Source organism: Bacillus rossius, chromosome 3 (genome assembly GCF_032445375.1).
Source record: "Bacillus rossius redtenbacheri isolate Brsri chromosome 3, Brsri_v3, whole genome shotgun sequence".
Lineage (NCBI taxonomy): Eukaryota > Metazoa > Arthropoda > Insecta > Phasmatodea > Bacillidae > Bacillus > Bacillus rossius.
In genome coordinates, this window is record NC_086332.1 from 42,969,526 (window position 1) to 42,995,035 (window position 25,510).

General features: G+C 36.5%; 1 protein-coding gene across 1 annotated transcript in view; it reads right to left on the reverse strand.

Annotated features, from left to right (window-relative positions):
• Positions 1-2,743: 2,743 nt before the first annotated feature.
• LOC134530584 (uncharacterized) overlaps positions 2,744-25,510 on the reverse strand; it is a 31,150-nt gene continuing 8,383 nt past the window's right edge. The window contains exons 3-8 of the mRNA XM_063365556.1: positions 22,213-22,367; positions 19,360-19,471; positions 14,493-14,550; positions 9,652-11,444; positions 7,540-7,637; positions 2,744-3,289 (exon numbers count right to left, since the gene is read on the reverse strand). Of these exons, the coding sequence (XP_063221626.1) occupies positions 3,115-3,289; positions 7,540-7,637; positions 9,652-11,444; positions 14,493-14,550; positions 19,360-19,471; positions 22,213-22,367 (2,391 nt within the window). The 3' untranslated portion in view covers positions 2,744-3,114. The remainder of the gene's footprint in view (positions 3,290-7,539; positions 7,638-9,651; positions 11,445-14,492; positions 14,551-19,359; positions 19,472-22,212; positions 22,368-25,510) is intronic.

Here is a 25,510-nt window from a genome sequence, read left to right on the forward strand (position 1 = left end):
AGGTGTATATTTGCACTGAATGCGAAAGCAGAGGCCAAGCTCAATATGGTAGAACACTCTTCACTGTAACATGTTAGTAGCCTAATTATTTCTTTACGATTTGTTGAAATAAAGTACTGGTCGTGGAATTTTTTTTCCTCACAGATCTGGCGTCTACTCGCTGGTTTTTTGTGCTGCCCTGTGATTGGTCGCCGAGTTGGCAAACCGTAGCATGTCTATGGAGACCTGGTGCCAATGGAAAGTCTAAACCAGGCTTGTTCCCAAACGCCATATTTGTTATTGCATCCCGTGTTTGTTAAAGGCCATGTCACACTGTCAAATTTTCGCTTCCAACACCATCCAATATTTTGTGGCAAATAAAGTTGGATGGTTATGAAATCACCGAAATGTCATAAGCACAGCCTGTTTGCTTGACATGTTAGATGACTTGAGTTTTCATCAATTTTTTCGCATTGACTGGTTCTCAAAAATTTTGAATGTTGAATGAAATCAGCCGATCGAATTTGTGCTTAGCGAAAACGGAAATGACATACGTTTCCGTTTAGAATGGCGAAGAGCACATGAGCAATAGGTTTTACGAGAGAAATAACTAAAATAATGTTAATATGAATTTCGTATACGAAAACATTTTATGTGTAAAAATGTAGTTATGTTTCTAAAACTTTAAAAAATCACAGATCATTTATTTCATTGTGTAATCAATATTATTGTGTTTTAAATTAATACATTTTTACACAGGCGCGCGCACGCACACACACACACACACACACACACCAACACACATACATATATATATATATATATATATATATATATATATATATATATATATATATATATATATATATATAAAGAGTAGGTAACAAGTTATAAATTCGATCCAGCACTGTTTAATTTCAAAATTTAGATTAAAATTGAAAGGTTTTAGATAGCTCAGGCCAAAAGAAATGAATTGTTTATAGTGTGACATGATTTAATGTTTGAGGTTATCAGTCCAAATATGTCTGATGGTGAAAATTGAAAGCCATTTTCTGAACAATTCTACCATTCCATCTCTATTGTCAACTATATTGGAGACAAATAGTTGACAGCGTGACAGGGCCTTATTACTAAAATTAAAGTCCTTTTCTTGCAAATTAATGTCTATAGCTCTCTTGCATTTGTTTATGGGTCACCAATATTCTCACCAGATATTTACTAAACAATATTTTCCATCTATAAATGGCCACGCAACTTTACAAAAGGTACTCTAACAAACTTGTTATTCAGTTTAAATAGATATTAATGCAGACCAAATTAAGTTTCGATCACACACATCATTATGGTTATTTAATTAACTATTATTTAAGGGATCTTCCTGATAGTTTGTCATGACAGTGCTCTTTGCATTTTATGTTTTGTCTCAAATTTTCTCAATAGATATTTGCTAAAAGTTTTAATATTGTTAAATGGCCACACACGTGTTCGCAACACACATGACTGCAGCATATTTGAAAACAAGGCCTTGTTTTTATTAGATGTTTTATTAAATGTATTTAATGGTCCTGTTAAAAATAGTAAAACAATGTTACCCTATTGCGCAGAAAAGGTCTATATTCGACTTATTTTTAAAGCCCTCCTCACACCATGAAAAAAAATTTGATCACACAACATTCCCTTTAAATATTTTTGTTCAAGACTTTTCATTTGAAGTAAGGTGAACAGTCTCTTGGAAAAAGAAAACCACTGAACTAATTTCAAAGCGAGTGCATTCCTGTGTAGCTGCTGGAATTCGCCATTACAAGTAATAAATTGTAATAGTGAAACTAGGAGGCAATGAAGTCGTGTATGAATTCATGGCATTAGGTATAGAGGTTGTGGTGTTCTACAGGGCCAGGGAGAGGGTGGGCCACAAAGGGAACAGATTCCCCGAGAGCCGGACACAACTAGGTGCCCTGGTTGAGTTTAAAGATTTGTTTGTTTGTGAAATGCGCTGATACGACGAAAATTACAAGTCTATTGTTAAAATAATTCAAAGGAACCTTGCGAGCTAATGAAATATGCGCAGACCAAGTTTACAGTTATGACCATGTTGTTTAAAATCTTAGATTTTTTTAAATTGTGAAGTTAAAAATTGTACATTAAGTAATAAGGGGAGGGGCCCAACAAAATTACTTGCCCCCATTCTCTTCGTTTCTCTCAATGGCAGTGGGTTATAATGTTTACTTTGTCTCGCCGCATCTCCCTGCCACTTCTGGAATCTTCTTCTTGTCATAATATGTGTACGCATATTAATTTTAAATACCTACTCAGGAAACTTATTACTGCCATATTTATAATTCAAGATCATACTAGGTATCAGCATGCCACAAATAACAGACTAAAAATCCATGCTAAATTAAAACTATAAAAAACATTGTTGATATCCACTCGGAAAGAAAAAAAATTTATATAATATTAAATAATAAAATAGAATATAATGTTTTAAAACCATTAAAACCTGTATATTTTCAACACACCCCGCATCATGCAGTTTTAGTTATGAAAACCTCCTATGGGAACACCTGCATTTTGCCACGACTGTAACACAAAAAATATTAAACTAAGAATAAACATTTATGCAAAAAAGCAATGATAATGCCGAAGATGTACAATGATAAAATTAATTTACCACATTATGTTTAAGGCTTATTCTAATTAACACTTAATGTAGAAATGCTCGGAAAAATAAATGTCTTGGGCAAAATAAAAACACCGTACAAAATGTTTTCTGTAAAAAAAAAAGATTCTTTTTATTCAGTGAAATCATTGATAATGAAAATTCATAATGTAAAAGTTCACAATCATGGAGTCTAAAATATAATTCAAATTCACATTGGTTTTTTTTTTTTACAGGACAAACAGGAATGCATAAACAAGTACGTATATACTCACAATGTCATATTTCGTTCTCGACATTAGAACATGATGGGATTTTTCTTCTAATATACTTATAAGAATAAATAATTTAAAAGACAGGGTTAAGTGTTTTTCTTTATGATCATCAAACTATTCATAAGATATTCCAGAAAAATTGCACCACTCCCGACCCTCACAGAAGAAACGCGCACCCAAGGGTATAGAAGAGATGCACTGCTAACATGTCTTGTTTCGCAGCACTTGTACAATGTCCTCCAGGTTGTGCCTCCGAACATTCAAGTGGGGCTGGGTTTGGATGTTATCTTGGGGGGTGACACGCTGTCTCCTTACCAACACAGCCTGTCTGCTCGGGGTCCACACCATACCACGGCCACCTGGTCCAGTCATGACCCTGTAGACAGTCAACATTTCCATTAATCATTAATGCACTGTAATCATCAGCTTGAAAGGGAGAAATATCTTAAATATCTTAAATGTTATATGGTTTCTGTTGTTTTCTGTTATAAGGCATTCTATTAGTTTTATGTTATATTTTAATGTTTTTTTTATTGTATTTCGTTGTTTTCTGTTGTAAGTCACAATTTTGGGGTCTGTTGTTTTCTAGTGATTTCATACGTATTATTGTTTTTCTTTTTGCTTGTTTCTGTTGTATGATACTATTTTGTTTTCTGGTGTCTTCTATTGGTTTTGAGTAGTTTCTGTTGCAATGCATTCATGTTTTTTTTTAAATGTTATCAAATTATATTCTATTAGTTTTTGTTGTTTTCTATGTCAAGTTACTATTTTTGGATCTGTTGTTTTCTAGGATTTTTCATTATATATAGTTGTATTTTTTTGGTTGTGTAGAATTTCACTCTGTTGGGATATGTTGTTTCATGTTTTTCCATTATTTTTGTAGGTTTATGTTGGTTTCCATTGTAGGCATTCTTTTGGTTACTTTTGTTTCTAACGTTTTCCATTTCTTTCTGTTATAAGGAGTTGTTTTATGATGTGTTATGTTTTATATTTTTCAATTTTATAGTCTTTTTTTCTATATCATACTATTGTTTTCTAGTATTTTAAATTGTATTGAATTGTGTTTGTTTACAGTAGTCTGTTTTTTCTAATGTTTGCTATTAAAATGTGTTTTGTTTTGTCGGTTTCTGTTGAAATGGTCTTTATTTGGGTCTGGGGTTTTCTAATAGTTTCCATTGCATTCTGTAGGTTTTTGTGTATAAATGTTTTACATTATACTCTGTAGTTTGAGTGTTTTCATTGCATTCTGTAAGTTTATGTAGTATTATTGTTACTTTAATTTAGCTGATTGAACTCCATGGGATTATTATGATATTGGGGGTTTATATTGATTTGTGTTTCATATTTTAGGTTTTTATTGTTTGAATTATTTTAAGCATATTTTCCTTGGTTTTTGCTAAGTTTTGTTTATTTAACAGGTTTTTAAAATCGCTTCAGTAATTTTTATTGTTTAAGTTGGTTTACAAATTATTATTTTTTGTTTTATTTCAGATTATTGTTAATTATGTAAAAATCATTACGATAAAATACCAACAATAATATTATAATCCAATGAAATGCACAAAAATTCAACATAACCCCACAGCAATTCGTACAATCGAAACCATTACAAAAATTAACCAATAAAAATATTATAAAAAATTATAAAAAAAATGAATGGTGTTTGCAATAGAACATACAAAATACAGCAGTTGAAAATATAAATCACTAAAATGAACAAGAAACAACAGAAATCTATACAACGAAAACCACAGAAACCAACCAAAAACAATATAAACTCTAGAAAACAACAGATTCCAACCAAATGCCTTATAACAGAAACCAACAGAATACAATGAGAAACACTATAAAACATCAGAATGCTTTACAGCAGAAACAAATAACAGAATAATAAAATTAAAAACAATAGAAAACTAAATAATGCTTGCAACATAAACCAACAATAAACAAAATACAATGAAAATGCTGCAAAACAAGAAATTGTTTTAGAACAGAAACCAATAAAAAACAAATAAAACAATGAAAAACATTAGAAAACAACCTCAATATAATGCTTTTCAAATGAAACCAATAGAACACAATGGGAGTCAGTAAATTACAACTGAAAAAATATACTGTTTTACAATATAAACCAACAACACAATTAAACAAAGTAAGTCACTAAAAAATGAAACAACAGAACTCCTTACAACATAAACCAATAAAATACAACAGACAACAACAGATCCAAACAGAGTGACTTACAGAAAAAAAACTAACAGAATAAAAAAAAAAACAGAATTTGATAGAATTCATTACAACAGCAAACATCATAAAAACAGAGTATAATCGGAAACACTAGAAAACAACAGAACCCAAAACAGTGCCTCCCACTGAAACCAACAGAATACTATGGAAAACACTAGAAAACAAAACAATGCTTTACAACAGAAACCAACATAACACAAATAAATACACTTATTTACGACTGAATAAAATATAAAACTTTTCAGTGGAAATCAACTAAACACAATATAATACAATGGAAGTCACTAGTATACAAGAGGAAACAATATATCTCCTTACAACAGAAACCAATAAACTGCAACAATAATTCAATTGGAAACATTAGAAACCAACAGACTCCAATAGAGTGAATTAAAATAACAACCAACAGAATACAATCAAAAACTCTAGAAAACAACAGAAATTAATAGAGAAAACAACAGAAATTAATAGAGAAAACAACATAAACCAACACAATACAAAGAAAAACTCTAGAAAACAACAGACCCCAAAAAGTGCCTTGTATTAGAAAAACACAATAAAAACAATTAATTACAATTGAAACAACTCAAATACAACATAAACAAATAAAATAACTTACAACAGAAACCACCAAAAACTAACAGAACAGATACCAAACGACTTTTTACGACAGAAACCAACAAAATCCAACAAGATACAATGGAAAACACTAAAACTCAATAGAAAGTAACATACTATTTCAAAACAGAAGAAAACAAAATAACCCTACAAATTCCTTTCAAAATTAGTTCACAACACTATAAAATCCAAATCAATTAATTCAGTGAGCTTTGACAACAGAAACAAACAGAATACACTGATACTATTGCGTTTATGAGCCAATTTCTCCCAACAGAAACCACTGGAACCCGATAAAGCCATTGTGTTTACAACAGAACAAACAGAATCGAATAAAATACACTTAAATCATATCTGTCTCACAACAGGAAACACTGAGACTCCTGTAGGTTTTTTTTTGTTTCTGTTGTAAATTTTTGGTAGCGCTCTCTATATTACGGCCCTCTATAAATCTCACTATATATATATATATATATATATATATATATATATATATATATATACACACACACACACACATACTAATCTCTGTATCTCTCTATATCCCTATATTTTGTTACGACACGAGAGACCAGACCGCGATGCCAGGTTCGGAACTGGCTGGTAGCCCTGCGCGGCCACTGGCGTCATACGCCATGTCACGTGCGGTCCACTGACGTAAGGCATACCACGCGCGCCTGGCCGGATTACAAGGGTCGTCACTAGCCCCTCATCCCTCCGCTCCCCGCACAACGCCCTTCCTAGGAGCTATTATATATTGCTAAGAGGCCTTGGGAATTCCACGGGTCGCCGCGTGGAGTGGCGTGAAGGGACGACGCCTTTCTGGACGTTTCGGGCGTCAGATCGGCCCAGGATGACGCGACTCGTCGTTGCCGCTCTCGTCGGTTCGAGAAGGGCGCCTCAAGTACTTAAACAGCGACGCTGGCCTCCGCGGGAGTGCCGTGAGTTCCGAGTTCCGAGTGAGTTCCGATAGTTTGGAGAGCTCCGCCAGGAGTCCCGCGACAGCTCGACGACGAGTTCCGCGGAGTGCCGCGTGAGTTCCGGAGTTCCCACGACGAGTTCTGCGAGAGTGTCGAGCGAGTTTCGAGCGAGTTTCGGGCGAGTTCCGCGAGTGAAGGGAAGTGCGACATCGGCGAAGAGGGTGAGAGACCCTCTCGAAAGTGGCGCGATGTGGAGCGACGAGATCGAGAGAGTACGGCTGAGTGGCGCGAGACTGTGAGTGTGGACAGGCGCGAGGTAAGGGGTGAACCACTGTTGAGTCTAGCTCCAGTAAGGAGTGCGAACTGCGTAACTTGACAGACATTGAATGACTTGAGAATAAACATTTTTAAGTGCCAGTGATTTGTGAACGGACCTTTTTCAGTACATTTTTTTATGATAAATGTAAATATTAGTAATTAATAAAACTGTGAAAAAACCAAATTGGGCTATCCCTTACGAACCCAGTTTTTCTTCACATTAAATCGTAACAATATGTATTCATATCTCTCTCTATCACACTATCTCTCTCTATATCTCTTATGTATCTATATTTCTATCTATATCTCATATTTTTTTTATCTATCTTTTATATGTCACAGGTGTGACATAGGTACATAAACACACGCGCGGATTCGAATGTGCAAAACCACATGTACAGTCAACGATCGCATTTACTCCCACTCTGTAAGTTTGGTATGTTGTGTACCTTGAACAACACAACGAAATGAGATCCCACATTATAGGGATCCAGGGACAATCAAAGAATAGAGTTGGGCTCACCTCCTAAGCTGCTGGACAGAGCCCCAGCCAGCGGGTTGTACATGCAACATCTGAAGGCGCCTGGCTGCTCTCAGTGGTGCCTGCCGCTCCTGCTGCTGCTACAAGAACAGATCATTCCTCCCTCGCAGCTGACTCCTCCACAACATAGCACTCTTCTAAATGAACACTCTCACTGCACTGCACCAGCGCAGTTACTTCGGTGAAGACAAAGACGATGAAGAATCTGTGGTGCGCGGATGCGTGTGACCCCGGCGCGGGGTGGTGACCGACTGGACGAGCACCTAATGGCCGCGGACCATTACGGTTCGACTTGGCGCGCCAAGCGAGTAGAGAACTGTGGTCGAGTTAGGCCATTTTTTAAAACATAATCTCACAACGAGCAATTATTATTAATTTACTTAGGACAATAAGTGAACGGGAAATGTCTTATATTAGTTCTGTTGTTTATCAAACATAGTAAAAACACACCTGATCGATAGTCGACTCGGGCGACTAGCGAACCCCCGGTAGCAGCGCTCGTTCGTGGCGTCGCACTATACTGCACTGCATTACACTCGTCCGGGCCGCGCACTCCCGCACGTGTCCCAGGAGGGTCGGCAATGGGACATAACAGCCTGTGCGAGCTGAGTAAGCACCGTCGTGCGTCGTCGCTTTAATATTTGACTTTGCGCCATGATCAGAACCTCTGCCTGCACTCGTCGGGAATTTCTTGAGCTCGCCTTAAAGGCTGAACTATTCCTTTTGTTGGGAGTTCATGAGTAATGCCGTGTCCACGGAATATTGATTAATCAAGTTTTGTAAACCCTCATTTTCCCTGATTGAGTAATTGTATGGCCTTGTATTGGTCTTAATTTAAAGCATTCCATGGATCTCCGCGAGATCGTATACCCTGTGTGTTTTCTAATCAGGTTAAATGGTAAAGCTATTTTGTTGTTTGCAGATACATTTATTTTATAAGCGTATAAGCTCCTGCATTTTTAGACGGTAAAATTAATCTAGATTAATAACCTTCTCTTTTGTTGGATGTGGTGAGGTGTTTTATCATGAGGTATCGACTTATTTAATTGTCCCCACATGTACGAGTTTGTACACGTATGTCGCGTAATTTTTGTAAGCTAAACTGTTAAGTTTTTATATTATATTTTTTGGTGCTTCAGTCTTAGAATTGATTTTATTTCATATGCAAATAAAGCCTATGTTCCGTGAATTATTTTACACAGACTTATGCTTTTAGATATCCCTACTAGATGGTATCCCACTGTTATTTAGCTTTTCGTTAATGTCTTAATCCGGTGGATTGGAATTTCCGTTTGACTAGATACAGTCACCATACGTTTTAGTACTATGGACTTGACTTTCTAATGGTACGTCACTATTTACTGGGTGTGTCGAGGGATCGCCGGAGGCTTTTGTTGTCACATTATTATTTTATATTTTTACTCAGAAAAATTGCTATTTATGTAGTTATATTATGGCTGTTTTTATTCTTATTATTTCAAAACTGTGCTGTAAATGGAAAATTAGTGCTTCAACAGAAGTACCATCGATCGAGATCATTGTTTCATATTGTCTTAAATACTTATGAAGTCCCGAGAAACAGTACACAAATTCACACCTTTACTTATACACCACTGGTTTCTATCAGGTAAATTATTGTTTTAATGAATTAAAATTTTTGTGCTTTAGGATGTGAAACTATCAAAAAGGTTTGTTGGTTGAACATATAAAAAATCATATATGATAATTAACTGTATTCAAAATAAAATAAATATTTGGACTGCAATAGAAATGAAATAATACATGTCTAGTTTTTCTGAACTGTATAACTTTAATGAAATTTGCCTCCGTATCCCCAAAGTAAAAGTAAAAAAAGAAAAACACATATGTTATGCCATAGATTCCAAATTACTGTAGTATACATCCTTAAAGTTAGTTATAAATAAAAGTCAGTACTATTTTAACTTTGTCTTTTCACAAAGAAAATTGTAAATAGTTTCCAACAAACTGTTGACTCAGAGTGAATTAAATCCTTTAGAGAAGAAAAAAACAAACTCATCGATATGCTTTAAAAACATGCACGGACACATAATCTGGCGTCATGTTTATACTTACCATGGCTGGCACTCCTGTCTGCTGCACGCATGGGACAGGTCGACGGACAACTGCTGTCGGCTGTGTATTGAAACTCGCCTGAGCGAGTGTCGTGTAGGAGCGGAACATTCCTCCCCTCGCCGTCCTGACGAAATAAGGCACTGGATAGCCTACACTGCAGTTTTGGCCTTTCAGCAGAGATCCAGTCGTCTCTCCACTGACATGACATGGCTCTGATCGAGAGGGAACACTTGCAGCTTTGTGAACTTGGAGTGAGGAGCCTGCTGAGTCCATTCGCGTTGGGATTGACACCGGTATACTAGTAGAAATCCACTCAGTTCTGTGGGAATTATACATGTCTGATGAATACATGTGGAGAGGGTGGCTTACAGGCATACAAGGTTGACTCCATTGAGATGTTCTCGGTTTTTCAACAGGTTCCTGTTTGTTTATAACAGAATCTGGCATTGGAATGGAATGTTTTTGTTCCGATGTGTCCTGTTGTTCGAAATTCATCTGCGACTCTCTTTTGAGAATATGTACCTCTGATGTGGCTGAAGAGACATTTACATTTTTGATTTCATCCTGTATATTTGTTTGTGACCTCTCTCTATCGTCTTTAGGAGTTGATACAGTAGAAGGGAGGCATTGATCCCTTTGTTGTTGCATTGTTATTCCTACAGATTTCCTTCCTAAATGAGCAGTTGATGACGTAGAACTACATTCGGATCCTTTCAACTTGACAGGTACTGGTATATTTTCACCTGTAGTGTTCACGGTTGGACTAGAAGTGGAACTACTCTCGGGTTTACAATCATTATTAAAATTTTCATGCGTGTGTTTCCCAATAGAACTAGCCAATGTCGTAGTATCAGAAACTGCCTTGTTTTTATTTTCAAAATTTATAGTCGGCGAAGGGTATGCTTTGGCAGTATTGATGTCTGAAATTGAAACAAGAGAACCAATAGTTTCGTGTTTGTGGTCATTCTCCGCATCACTGTCATCCGAAGACAAATCAAAGAGCTTCCCTTTTTTTATTGGGAATCCAAACACATTGTGAACGTTCTTAGGAGTCCATTTCAAAGTGGAACATGTGGGCGGATATTTTAAGTTTGGGAGCTTCACTTCAGAACTATTAGCAGGTGATATGGAATATCTTCGTTTCTTCTCAAAAGGCGCAGTTCCTGTCACGGTTTCCTCTTGCACGGCCCCTGCATAATCCCGCACATTCTCGTCAATAGGTTCTTCATTTACCGGTACTTTCAAACTGACTTCAGGACTGATTTGAGGAAACTCATTATTTAAATGGCTATTGCTTGAATGCTCTTTTTTGGTGGATAACTGGTTATATTCTACATGATCTATAGTTTCATAAACTTGTTTACGATCTAATGCATCACTGTTTTCGCTGGGTTCACATACAGTAGAACCATTATCAAAGCTTGTTATTAAAGGATTCTCTTCAAATTTCGTATCCACTGCAGGACCTTCGCTGTTTGAATCAGCTACATCTATACTTAAACTTGTGTCACTAGAATACAAATCACTACTATCAGAACTCTTTAAAGGCCTTTTCTTTCCAATAAATGAAGTTTGTTCTTCAATCCTTTCAAATTTGTGCTCTATTGCCCTTTCAAATTTTGGATCATTTGTCTGTGCTTGCAAAATAGACATGCTGAAAGGTTCCCCTCCAGCCATCTTATCGATCACTTCAGATACAGCTTCACTAGATGCCTCATAGCCCACATGTCTCTTTTTATGATCTTTCATAGCTCCAAAATACTGCCTGGGAATAGGATCCATCGACCTCTCACCTAAAAAAAACCAAACAGTTTACATTACTCTAAGAATAATGGTTATGAAGTAAGTTTTCTGTTTTCAGCCAATCACTTTACCATATAGGTGGAAGGTGGGTAGCCATGGACTGAGGGTAGCCGCGGTGTCAGCCTGTCCATCTGTGGCTTGAATTCCGTCCATATACGACACAGTTTACTAGGGTTGAGTAGTATTCGTTGAAGCGTGTGGATGCTGTGCATATGTTTGTTAATGGTTACAAGAACCTTTAGGACAAATTTAATATAAGGAAAATCTCATACCACTTGTAAGTGCAATTGAATTCTATGTAAGCGATCTTGTTTAAAATGTGTTTTTGAACATATCATGCAGGAATGCGCATATTGGCCACTATTATCTTATTATGTTTATTGAAACGAGATAATGCACTAAGGGTAGCCATGAACACTTATAAAGAGGGTAGCCGTGGACACACCACGTCAAATCAAAAACATAATGACCCCATGTTTAGAAAACTGATGATATTTATTAATGTAATGGTGTAATATTTTACCATTTTTCGGCGCAACAATCATCAAGAATTTCAAAGAACGATCCACTGAAGACATATGAAAAAGAGCTGTGGACCACGTATTAGAAAGTAAAATGAGTGTAAGAAATGCAATTTTGATGGTAGATAAATGGAATTAAGTAGAAAGGAATTTTTGAAGTTATCATTTGACTTAGCAGAGGCACTTAGAATTCCTCACAAATTCAACAGGGCGAACAATGCACTGGGGAAGATTTTTATAAATCTTTTATGGATATATATCCATAAAAGATTTATAAAAATCTTTCCCATATACTCATTTGAGTTTATACGCTCACCATAATAAACTGTTTTGATGATGTGTGTTGGTTTCAATAAACATCAAGTTATTTTTTTTATATATAAACTAAGCACACTGGTCGGTAAATACAATTTCCCACCTTCTAGAATGTATAATGCAAACGAAACGGGGGTTTAAACTGTACATCAAAATCAAATAGTCATATCCATTAAAGGCGAGAGATAAGTTGGAAAATTAACATCAGGTGAAAGAGGCCGAAATGTCACTGTCCTGTTTTGCATGAACATTGTTGGCCATTTCATTCCACCGATGTTTACTGTCCCAAGGCTGAAAGCGAACTACAGACTGATGATAGAAGCACCTGATGAAGCTATTGTTAATCCAATTCTAATCTGGTTAAAACATTTAGTTAAGTATACTCAGCCTACACCACAGAAGCCTGTATTAGGTACTACTTTTAGATGGGCATTCTAGCCACAAGGACCTTGCTGTAATATGTTGTGCTCGGGAAAACAATATCCACGTGATAAGTACACATCCGCACACGACTCATAAACTTCAGCCATTAGACAGAACGTTTATGAAGCCATTTACGAATGCTTGTGCTGAATGTTGTGCAATGTAGATGTGACAAAATGCTGGTCTTAGGATCCCAGAAAATGAAATATCAGAACTGGTTTTAAGTGCAAATAGAAAGTCTTGTCGACTTATGTAGCAAGCAACGAGTTTTCTTGCACAGGAGTTCATCCTTTGAACCTTGTTTTTTTTTTGGCCTAGATTTTATTCTATCACTTCTAACAGAAATATCCGAAGCAGCTAATTGTGATAAAAATCAAGGTTACGAATACAATAGCTGATTGCAATGTTTCTGCTGTTACTAGACAACTATTGAAGTTCAGCCTGTCCTCAAGTAACAGAACAAAAAGAACTGTCTGAAAACTCCATAGATCGTGTAATATAAACCATTACAACAAATTCTCATATTCAAGGAGACGGCCAACCCTCAACATCAGAGTATGTGGGAGTAGACACCTCTTCCAAATGCAAGCTACAAGAGAAAAACAAAGAGAACAAGAAAAGCTCAGTGAAATGAAATCATCACTTCAAGCCCCTATAAAGAAGCATTGCATCTGAAGACACGGCAGAAAGCCAAGATAATCTCGTAAAATATTTTTGAACTTAGGAAAATCTACATTGAAGCAGTGTCAGAAACAAGTGGCAAGGAAAAAATCTTCACTAGTAAAATTAAAGATGTGCATATTATCAACTGTTAATCGTTTGATGCAAACTGTATTCAGTGTTGCATGTGTAAGGAATGAGCACACGAGGAATGTGCTGGAGTTGAACCTGATGTATCTTTTTACTGCGGCATGTGTCCGCAGCTACCCAATTATAGTAACAGTAACTTTATGCATAATTTCTAAAAAACTGACACAGTTAAATAGACGTTATTAAGTGAAGGAAGCCGAAAAAGTATGTCCTACACTGTGCAGAACTATACAACTTGGACATAATGCATGGCTTATTTAACATTTCTTACATGGTTGCCAGTTTATTTCTAACTTTTGTTTTGCAATAATCACAACTATTTTTTTTCTGGGATTGAAACTACAGAATATATTTACGAATCCCTAGCACCAGTTAATTGCTGCGGAATTACACTTTATAAACTTTATGTTAATTAATGAATGATGCTTGAATAAGAGCTTTGATGACAACTATTAAATTCGAAAATGTAATTTTTACAATTTTCCTAATAGAAATTAAGCATTTACTCTGCATTAAGTCTAAAAATAATTCTTAAATAATGATTACCAAAATATGGACTAAATCTTTAGTAATTTTTATATTTATTTTTGCTAAAGTTAAATGGTTTTTCATGATTTTTAAAAATTTGTAAATTAAAGTTTTAAAATGCTTTATTTTTATTCCATATAATAATTTTTCCCCTACTATAAAAATTGTAAGACCTAGTTGAGTACATATTGTGATGAAAATTATGGTTAAAAACTATATCACTGCTGTAAGCAGACATTGCAATTGATGAACTGGGCTAGGGTGATTGTAGTGGTCATGTCATTCGCTTCCCACCAAACCGACTTGAGTTAGTTTCCCGGCGGGGGTCGAACATCGGTTTTTCGCAAGTGAGAAACGTGTCGGACGTTGCGTTGCCGAGCCCGATGTTGCCAAGTTAAGCATGTTAATCCATTGAACTGTAGAGACAGCCAAGCCACTCACCAGGCACGAGAGTCTCCCAGGGAGTGGCCTTCACGTCTGCGACTGTGTCCACCTGGTCCTGCGTATGCAAACAGAACACACCACAACTCGCAATACGCAAAACATCTCCAAGGTGATATTCACTTCTACCCTCACGCGTTAATAATGCGCATGCGAATCAAAAAGTTAATATACTCGCTATGAAATTCATAGTAGTGAGAAAAAAAGAGGGGGAAGCATAAATTATTAATAAAACTTTACTATACACTGGTTGCAAAATCAAGAATGATCAGTCATTACAAATTGTTTTCTATGAAGTACGCTTAATACAAGTCGTTGGTAGTGCCTCTTTCTTGTCTGCAGTTAACTGTTTCGTGTTGTTAGCTCGCAATAGTTGGCGATATTCGGTGAGCGAAGGTTTGTTTTGTCTGTGCGCGTTTTACCGCGCTCCCCACTCCAGCCGAGCGCACATTAAAGCATTATCAGGGTTTATGATTATCCTTCTGAACTCTGAAGTAAAGCAGAATTTTTTCTTCACTTTTTTCTTTTGCTTCGCGAACCAATTGGTGTTCGTTTGTTTACATCTATTTCAGATACTCTTGCCTATTTTACTAACGATCGTGATATTTGCTCTTCGAATGTTAATCGCATCATAATCATTAGGCCTACTACCTAGTCTCAGAAATATCCATTTTATAGGCCTAAAGATACCAGTGGTTACTGCAATAAAGAACATAGCACACAAAATTAAACACACGAGCGGACATGCCATGATGTAAGGTTTCTTGCAAGCTGCCATGGCCGCTGTTATAGTGTTTTCTGGGCATGGAGTTAGGAATTGTCAGGAGGCGGCATGCTAACGTGGTTGAAGTCACTTTTTTACCTCACCACCGCCATATAGTGACGCCAGAAGATATTGCGGAAATGATGTTTGACCACGACCGAGGTTTGTTAGTAGATATGGATTAAAATCTCCTCCGTTAAACACAGTCACTTCCATTAAGTACAGTCATTTAAAACTATTTTCACAATGCAAAATTTACATTTCAGCCAATGTTTTAGGTATCCAACCAAACACGGCGCAGATCACAAGCTGAAAAATAAAAGGCTTCATCCGGTTTTAGTACTTAGCCGGCTGGCCGTTTTGGATTCTGGTGGTTTGCAATATTGTAGAAGATTTCCTACAATGTGATGCTTCTAGTGATAAAAGGATGATGTTAGGGTGATCAGCATTTTTAAATACCCGATAAATGTTATCTGTTTCACATGTAACGAGTTCGTACGAATATGATTGTTAATGTTATTGTTTTGCGCTACTAGCAGTGCGAATATTTCTACAATTCATAAACTAGACAACGCACAAGCATGAAAGAAAACATCTGCAGCTGTGAGTTAAGTATCATGAGATGCAAAGCTCCACATGGCTCGGGCCAGGCAGAGATTAGGTGAATATACAGATGGAGTATGAGGTCCGATTCTAGAAGGGGGGGGGGGTGAAGGCAAAATAGGAGAGTGATTTCAGTGTACTACCGTACCAATATGGCAGCCGTTTGTTTACAAATGTATCAACTGTACCTTAAATCGAAGAAAAATGTCAACTCATATCATTACATTTGTATTATGAAGATTCGTTCTGAACTTTTAATATAGATATACACAAACTAATCACTAATATTTAGATATAATTTTCTCCCGAATAGCTTAACTACAGTCTTAATAAAAGCAGACTAGAACAGCTGATACAAATATAAACAAACATTCGACATATTGGTATGTGAAAACCAGAAGAAAAAAATGGGGGAAAAAAACTGCTTCACATCTGACGTCTAATGCTCCATCTGTACGTCAATAGATATGGCCTACGATACGCTTATTGTACACTAAAGATTCGTCTCTACAAACATCAGTATGTCATTCACATTCAGAGCCAAATTATAAATATTTTTCAACAATGAGAAAAGTCGGACAAACTGTAATATTACTTTCCTAATACGATTTTATTTTATCCCGTACAACATAGTGTCGAGAAAACAATTTTACAAATATTTATAAATAAAGTTTTCAAATAAAGGTTTCACCATCAGGTTGGAGTCATTTTTTTTAATCGCACTCTTCGAAAGATCATTGTGTTTTGCACATGCCTGTCTGATGTATTAAAAATAAAAAAAATAAAAAAAATAGAACGCATAACTAATAAACAATGTAGGCTATACGCTTCAAATTTAAAGGAATCGGGAGGCCTCGGTAAACGATTATGTTTAAATACCAACATTTATGTTAAATTTTTGTGCACCTATGTGTATTTGAATGTAACAGATAATTCTTTGAAAGCACTAATTGTGTATTCCTATTTGAGTTTTTTCAGTATTTATAGCTACCACTTTAAACAAAGCCAATGTTGTGTATTGCATTCAATGGAAATTTATGTAAATTAATATAGCGATGTTAAGATATAAAGATTGTAATAAATTGTGGAACAACTAGGTTAACCTAACATTCTTTTAGACCATCAACGAACACCACCTGTAGTCTCTAACAAAATCTTATGAAAATCTTTAATTACCACGCTTTTATAAGCTTGATCTCTATTTGTGAATGAATGGATTATATAATAAAATTTTACCATTCATTTTTGCTCACTTTTTGACCTCCGATTGTGTTGAAATTTTGCATACATATAAAGAACCTCTGACAATACAATATTCTGATAACTTAAGACATTAGAGTTAAGGTGGAGTGGGGGGAGGGGACAGAGGGTAAAACAAACTTTATTTCGAGCTATGGGTAATAACTAGGCTTTTTGTGATTCCATGAGGTCGGGGCATGGTGGGAATTTGCCCCGGGGTCGACTGTGTCACTAGGGGGCAGAGAGTTAAAGACCAGAAATTTCGAAAATTTTAAAAATATATGCTTTTTCAATTTGAAGTGTTTCCGATACAAAAGGTTAGGTAATGGTGGAAAATGTGCCCGAAGAGTGAAGTGGGGGGAGGGGTAAGGCCCTTAAATTTCGATCATTTTAAAAATATATTATTTTCGATTAAGAGTGCTTCCGAGGTCGGATTATGGTGGAAAATGTGTCTGGGGTTCGACTTCCTCCCCCTCGGAAAAAGGGAGGGGGGACGTAATGCCCCTAAATTTCTAACAATTTGAAAATATGTTCTTTTTGATTTAGTGTGTTTTCAAGGTCGGGTAACGGTGGAAAATGTGACCGGGTTTCGTTAATGGCTATATGGGTACTAAATCTGAAATTATCTGGCCACTCTTCGGCGTGATCAAGAGATTCCTACAGTCCGTGTTGATTTCGGCACAGTGTACCTATAATTAAACCAATAGCCATTCAGTTTCCAGCGAAATACAGCTATGGTACTGCTACCGTGCGTAAAATGCAAGGCTGCACTGCAGGTCATGCAGTTGTTTATTTGGAATCGCGTGTCTTTGCTGCCGGACAGGCTTAGGTAGTTCTTAGTCGCGTAAAGTCACAGGATGGTTTCCAAGTATAGAAGAACTTGATTTCTCTAAGATAACAAGAAACTTTCCATGTTATGTTGACGCATTAGCTGAAATGACTAGATTAATGACTAATTTTAAGTTGATTGTAACAAATAAATACTTTAAGCACTCATATTTAGTATTTTTAATTTGTTTCAATTACTCATATTTAATATTTTAAAATTATTTTGGGACTAAAATAAATTAAATAAACTTAATAGTTTAAATAAAAGCCTCACTTTTATCGTTGAATAAACATGAAAAAAAAATTAATTTAATTTTTTGTCCAACAGCCAAATAATGCACTACAACTCTATAAAACTTAAAAGCGTGGGTGCTCTCGTCTTTCATTTTCTTAATGACTATATCCTAAAATTAGTGATAGAAAATTTAAGACATATGATATCAAAGCACCCCTTGGGCGTCGATCCCCCGGGGGGAAGGGGGGCCCAGTCCCCCCTGGAATTAAGAAGCCTCTCACTAAGGGGGTCTGCCTGCACTTGCAAAAGCGTGACTGTGAAACGCGTTTGATGCCAAAGCTATGTCTTACAGAAAACTTTCTGTATATTTTAATTGCATGCATGTAGGCCAAAATAAAAAAGGGGCAGTGTACAGCATACGGGCACCGTATCTAGATATGACGTGTCGGTTAACCACACGTGCAAAATTCTCGGGCTGCGCACCCCCCCCCCCCCCCCCCCCCTCACCAACCCGCCCCTTGTAACTTTCCGCCACGGGCCCCTCTTGCGAATCCTACAGATTTGCGCCCCTGAAGCACCCCATTACTAATTATAAGTTCATTATTATTGTTATTAAGTTCATATTTTCATTTTCGTAATGACTATATCCTAAAATTTTCGCAATGACTATATCCTACAATTTGTGACAGAAAATCTATTAAAATCCTATTATTATTACTGACAGAAAATTTAAGACAAATTAGGTATATCAAACACCCCACGTTTTTATTCATTCAGAGTTGTGGTGCATTATTTGGCTGATGGACCAAAAAACTTAAATTTAAATTTCATTTTTTAATTTTTAGTTCATTCAAAGATAAGAGCGAATTTTTTGTCATGAATATCAAGATACGGAAATAAAAATTAAACGATATTTTATTAAAACGTATAAAAGTAGTATTAAAGAGACCAAAATCCTGAACCCGAGGAATTCTGGAAAATACATTTAGATCCCGACATCGTTCGGGACAAAACTAAATTTCTTTTGTTTTATGCTGTGTGGTTGGTAGTGTCTGAATCGTTTCTGGCCGATTTCAGAGGAAAAAAAAAAAAAAGGAATCACGTTTAACCTGGGAGTGAAATCTCTGTTTACTTCTACGTTCCCTGGTCTCGGACGGCACGACCACCATCGTGGCCGAGCCAGCTGCGACGGGACTCACGTCGCGGTCGAGGGAGGCGCCCTCGGCGATGAACAGGTCGTACTCCGAGGTGCGGATCTCAGCCGCCGCCGCGTCGAGGCGCTGCGAGCGGCGCTCCCGGGGGTTCTCCTGCCTGCGGCACACGTGAGAGGCGGTCAGCCGGTGGCCGCGTGGCGACACCGCCTTACCTCTCGCGTGCACTAACAGCTTTGAAAAAAACTAAAACTGTTGTGTAAACAAACACATCCATAAAAAAAGTCCTACTGCGAATATAACTAAATTTTAAAAATTATTTTTGTCAATATAATACTTTACTTAACCATTAATGACATTTTCTTTCATATAGCATTCAGAATAATTAATTCAGTTTCGTTTTGTGAATTCAATAGAATGGATTATAGAGAAGAAATTCCAAGCGTAGACATAAAACATTAACAAACTAACTTTTGTGAGCGTTATTATTTCCTTTAAAGTACGTTTAAAAAAAGAAAAAAACAACGTTACAACGAGAGGGTCAGATAAGCATTTAAGTTAGAGGTGCAACATCGCTCTTAAAAACATCGATATCACGAACATCGATGTTCAAACGAAAAAGCATCGATGTCAAAAAACATCGTTCTGACAACCGATACATCGATGTTTTAACCGATGTTTTTAATATCAGGAAAAACATGTCAAAATGATTTAAATTATAGTATGTAGCCAAAAACCATACCTACTACAGGTTCCTGACCACAATATCCACAACCCATTTACAGCTGTGTCTCATGCAGAACAAACACATGTATTAAAAGCAATTAAAAAAAATAGGGGAAAAGCATGAAGTGTATATGCAGGTTTAGAATGTACCTAACATTAATTTTCTCGATAGAGCTAGCGAGACCGTATCGGTACCAATCAATAGCTTGTATGTACAACAAGCTATGAAATTGTCCATAAAGTCTCGCTGCTTTTCCCCCTATATTTTTCAAAATTTAAAAGAACTTCTTATGTAAACAAATTTTTTTAACGGTATTTATTTTTTCCAAATGATTTTACACATCTTTAATTACTGGAAAAAAATTGATACTGAAATCAACCAAATAGTTCAGTATTTACCACATTTTTGATACCTACTTAAAAATGTAGGTTTTTATAGTAAGTATAGACAGTTAAACAAATTGTATCTTAAAAGCTAAATATCGTAACGTAATGTTTTTTTATATATTCAATAAATATTTATGAAATGACAGCCAAAATATTATAAAAAACTAGGGTAATTTTAATGATGAACGATGTCGATGTTTTTGGACTTTTTCGTCGATGCATCGACGATGTATCACTCTTCAAAACATCGATGCTAACATCGATGTTTTATGAACGATACATCGATGTTTTGAAAACATCGATGTATCGTTTGCATCCCTAATTTAAGTAGAGTTTGAATTCAGGACACAATGGAACGACTCTAGAGAACTCACGAGCCCGTGTTTTAAACTACGCAATTAACGCAACCAGCTCAAGAAAATCACGGTCGTTTATAAAGCATGCATTTCCCAAGACGCTACCAACCCTTAGCTTAAAATTGCAAAACAATAGGAAATATAGTTCTACCCCGGGCTTCTTTTGATAATTATTATTTCTAATGAAAACAAAATAAATTTTCAATAATTTGAATTAAAGGTGTTTTTTTTTTCACTGTGTAAAAGTTAAATTTTTTTAAATATGATGTATACAGCAAAAGGAATACCGTGAGCTTCAAAACACAAAATGCCTGTGTCTTTAACAGTTATCGGAACACTTATCTTTAATAATGTTAAAAACGCAAGAAAGTGGTAAGTTGAACAATACTTGTCCAGTGTCCGAGATCAGTCTGTTTGTCCCTGATGACGGGTACAGATGCCAGTTCCCGAAACGTCGCAACTGTTTTGTCATAGGAAACCTACTGTGTTCGTCGGCGTTGTTGGCGTTGTGTTGTCCACATCTGTTTATCTTGATCGCTGTGTTCGTACATTTGCTGCGTTGTCCTGGATTTGTTGTTATTGTTGAAACTGTCTCGTCGTTGTTAGCCCACCGTGTTCGTCTGTGCTGTTATTTATTTATTTTTTATGACTTAATTCCTTCCACGGGATTCTTGAGCTGTCTGATATTTAAAGTTTGAATGTTTTCGTCTGTGCCGTCGTCGTTGTGTTGTTCATTATACCTGTTTAGGTTCATCGTTGGGTTTATCTGTTTGACATCAGGCTGATTTAGGGTTGTTTTCTGTGGGTTTATGTTTTCATTTTTTTTTTCATTTATGAATTTTTTCCATGACAAAACAGTGAAAAATTGCAATTGCGTATGTCCAAGAAATTGCATTAAATTGAACAATACTTGCGTGGTTCATAAACCGATATTCTGAAATGTGACTGCTGAACATGTTGCGTTGTTGCGTAGAACAATGCGATCTTTTAGAACGTATCACATAAAAAATGAGCTATCAAAACGGTGTACTGATAATTGTAATAATATTTTGAAAGATTTAGACCCTTTCAAAAGGGCAAAAATCTCAATGAAAGACATTTTGAATCCTTAATTTTCTTGCAGTTAAGATAACTTCTGATGTAAATAATGTATTATTGTTATTTCATTGATAATGAATTAATTTAAAATTAACAAATTCAGTTATTATATTTTTTTGAAGTGTCTTTTGTCATGTGTTTATGTTTGTGTGGTCCCATTTTATTGTTGTGTTATTATTGTGTTTTTGTGTATGTTATTGTTATTTTTTGTATTTTTTTGTTAAGTGCCCACCTGTTAAAGGCTCTGACTGTTGGTAGGCACTCAAATAATAATAAATAAAAAAAATAGTTTGCAAACACGAGACTGAAGGATAGAGAGGCAGAGGTGGCTGACCCTTTGGGCAGCAGCAGGGGCGAGCCGATGATGTCCCGGGCCTTCAGCCTGACCGCCGCCTGGTCGGCGCCGGCGGGCAGCGGCAGCGACGACACCAGGCAGCACAGCAGCTGCGCCTCCAGGCCTTCCAGCAGCACGCTCAGGATCTCCACCCACTGCGACCAACCAGACACGCTGCGTTTATACTTCTTCGTGACGACACTCGTCACGAGTGTTTTATTACAGACGACGAGCAGTTTAACACACACACGCGTAAACACTCAGTGGCGGCCCCAGACTTTGCGGGGCCATCAGCCATTTACTTTTGCGAGGCCCCAAATAGGGTGTCCGATAAAAGAATGTTCCAGTTTCAACGGTAGTCTATTTACAACAAATCGTACATCAAATTGAAGGTAAACTAACTTAGTTTGCACCTTTAGCTATACGGCATACCTACATCTAACCTGAAGTCCAATTCTCTTCACGCTTTAGTTAACACGTCCGGAGTAATGGAAGCAATAACCTATTCAATTCTATGTCTCAACTCTGGTAAATCATTAATAAGGTAGCGGCGGGACGTAGACACGATATTTTATAAAGCCCCAAAGGAAAAAAAAAACAATTATCATTGTGTTATGTCAGGCGGACGTGGAGGACAGCGAAGAAAGATCTCTGTCGTCTCGACCATTACGACCAATCCAACGGTCAGAGATTTAAGACGTTCAACCACTCTCGTACAAAGAGATTCCAATTAGGAGGGGCTCCATCCTGTTGCCAATTTAAGTTTACAGGTTCACCATTCTTTCGCGCTGCAAGCGAGAAAACAACAAAACAGTATTCGCGTAAGCGCTTATTAAAAACTGTTTGAGTTACTCTTTAATTTGATCTTGAACCAACACTCTACAACGCTTAAAGTTGAGACTAATAAATTTTATAACCGGGACATTATTTTATGGACATACTTTTTGAGAATATCAGGGCACCTGGGAAGTATGGAATAGCCCTCCTCCGAAATATCTTTAAAATAAACTATTCAAAACAACGTTTTTAAACCAACCTCGAACTAAAATTTCAGCAAATGTTTTCCTAATTTATCTTAACAAAATATGACATTTTTTCCTAATAAATTAAACTCGAGTAAGTTTTAGAAATGCTGATGATCGAATTCCGGTGAAGTCACGTCATTACATGAAAACACAATTGAAATCTAAAAGGTATCGACCAGCACTCTGATTTGCATTCTGATAAAGTTGAATACTTTTCTTTCCTCATTAATGTAGATGTTTTTCACAGAAAACTAGACACACAAGGAAAATAAAAATGTAAATGGCTAGTCGCGAAACTTGACCAGATCGGCCCTGTAGCCGCACATGCAAATACTTGCCCGAAATGTAGTCAGAACAGGTGTAAGGCTGAGGTCATAAACTTCACAACAAACGCAAGAGCGCAAGAACGCAACACGCAACAAACGCAAGAAAACTACAGTATTTCATGAACACGCAAGTGGCAAGATATTACCAACCTTACAATTTGAAACTGTAAAAATGCAGAAAATTATTTTTCCTTTGGGCTTATTTTCAGAGTTAAGATTTTTTTACGAGAAAAAGTAAAATTCTTAGATATTTGATTTTAAAGCTTCCTCCTTCCCCCCCTCCCCTCCCTACGCTTTAACTGTGCAATAGTTTAGTAAGTGAAAATTTGACGCGTGTGATAATATAAATAGCATCTGCATCTTCATAAGTTTTCGTAACACTTCACATTAAATAAACAAGGCGGAACCCGAAGCCAAAACGGTAGATTTTGAAGTTTTGCTTATTTCTGAGTTGCGTTTTACCAGCTTGCTTTTTTTTTGTAAATGTTTATTTGAAAACGTCGTTATTAGAATTTTTGCATCTCGTATTATTGCGTTTCTTGCATAGTTTGTAAACCTAGCCTAAAATCGGCTATGCTTACGTTTAATTTTGAGAAGTCGTTGACAGAGATGACTTTCAGATGTCGATTCCAAAATTATCAGGTTGTCTGGAATGCGCCACAGAACACTGTTCGCACAAGCGACGCGTCTGATAAGGTCTGCAGCATGCAACTCCCGTAACTAGTAATGCACGTGTTCTTGTATTTTTTCACAGATGCTTAAGGCGACGGGAAATTCAGTGGACTGGACTCCCTCCAGACCATTTGGGAACCAATTCGGTGCTCATAAATTTGAGACGTTCTAGGGGTAGGGTGCGAACCCATGAACATAATTATATTTTTAGAGAAAGAATCATGTTTTTCGCTTCGATGGACAACTTTTCTTTCGGTTTTGAGTTTTTAGGACTGCGTCACTTATGTCTGAAAGATCTATGTAGTATTGAACTTTTGAGATATGTTTCTAAAGCCCCACATTATTCCGGAATGATACTTTGCGAGGTGAACCCTTGTACCTGTGTGTTTTCTCAACCAAGCGAATGCATTTAATACGTCCATGATAGTTAAAAACTGATTTCATTTTGACTCTCATATGTTATTTTTTCGTGACATTTAAGGGTGCACAACTTCTCTCATCATAGAATTTATAGCGTCAAATAGTTTTGGATTTCTACATCACTGAACGAGTTGCTAAATCGCAATACCACTCCTTGTTCGGACGTGTACGTAGTGACGCAGTGATGCGATTTAGACGGGCATTTCCTCTAGCAGGAACAAAATTTACATGCATTTGTGAACTAAATTTAACTAATGACCTTTTTTTTTCTTCTGTGAAACATGAACAAACTGCCTGTTCGTCACATTCTTTGTGCGTTGAACGCACCGAGAATGAATGATTGCCTCAGCACGAACAATTGGCCGCTTCATTGAGCATCGTTGACAATGCTATCGACAATGTTATCGACCGTCTAGGGGCCCCTCAAGACAAGGCGTCCAGCGCATTAACTTCGCCACGCGTGAAAAATAAGAAGAATAAACTAATTTTTCACAAACGTATACATATATTATATACGAAAGCATATATAGCCTACATACACATAAACGATACATACAACTTAATGAGTACAGCTGGGTTCACAATTTAAAAAAAAAAAAAAAAAAACATAAGAAAGTGCATAGCAGGCCGAGCACACGATTGTGCACACGGCATGTGTTCACAATTGACATATTGCTGTTGATTTCAGGCAATGAATTTTCGCGATGTGTCCGACATCTGTTGGTAGTGCTAGTTAATAAATATGTTAACTACCAAATTATTATCCCACAAAATCTGAACAGCAATTTGTGATCACAGTTTTTCAACATAACAATAAATTTGGGTTGTGTAATTTTTTTTTAGTTTTCCATTCTA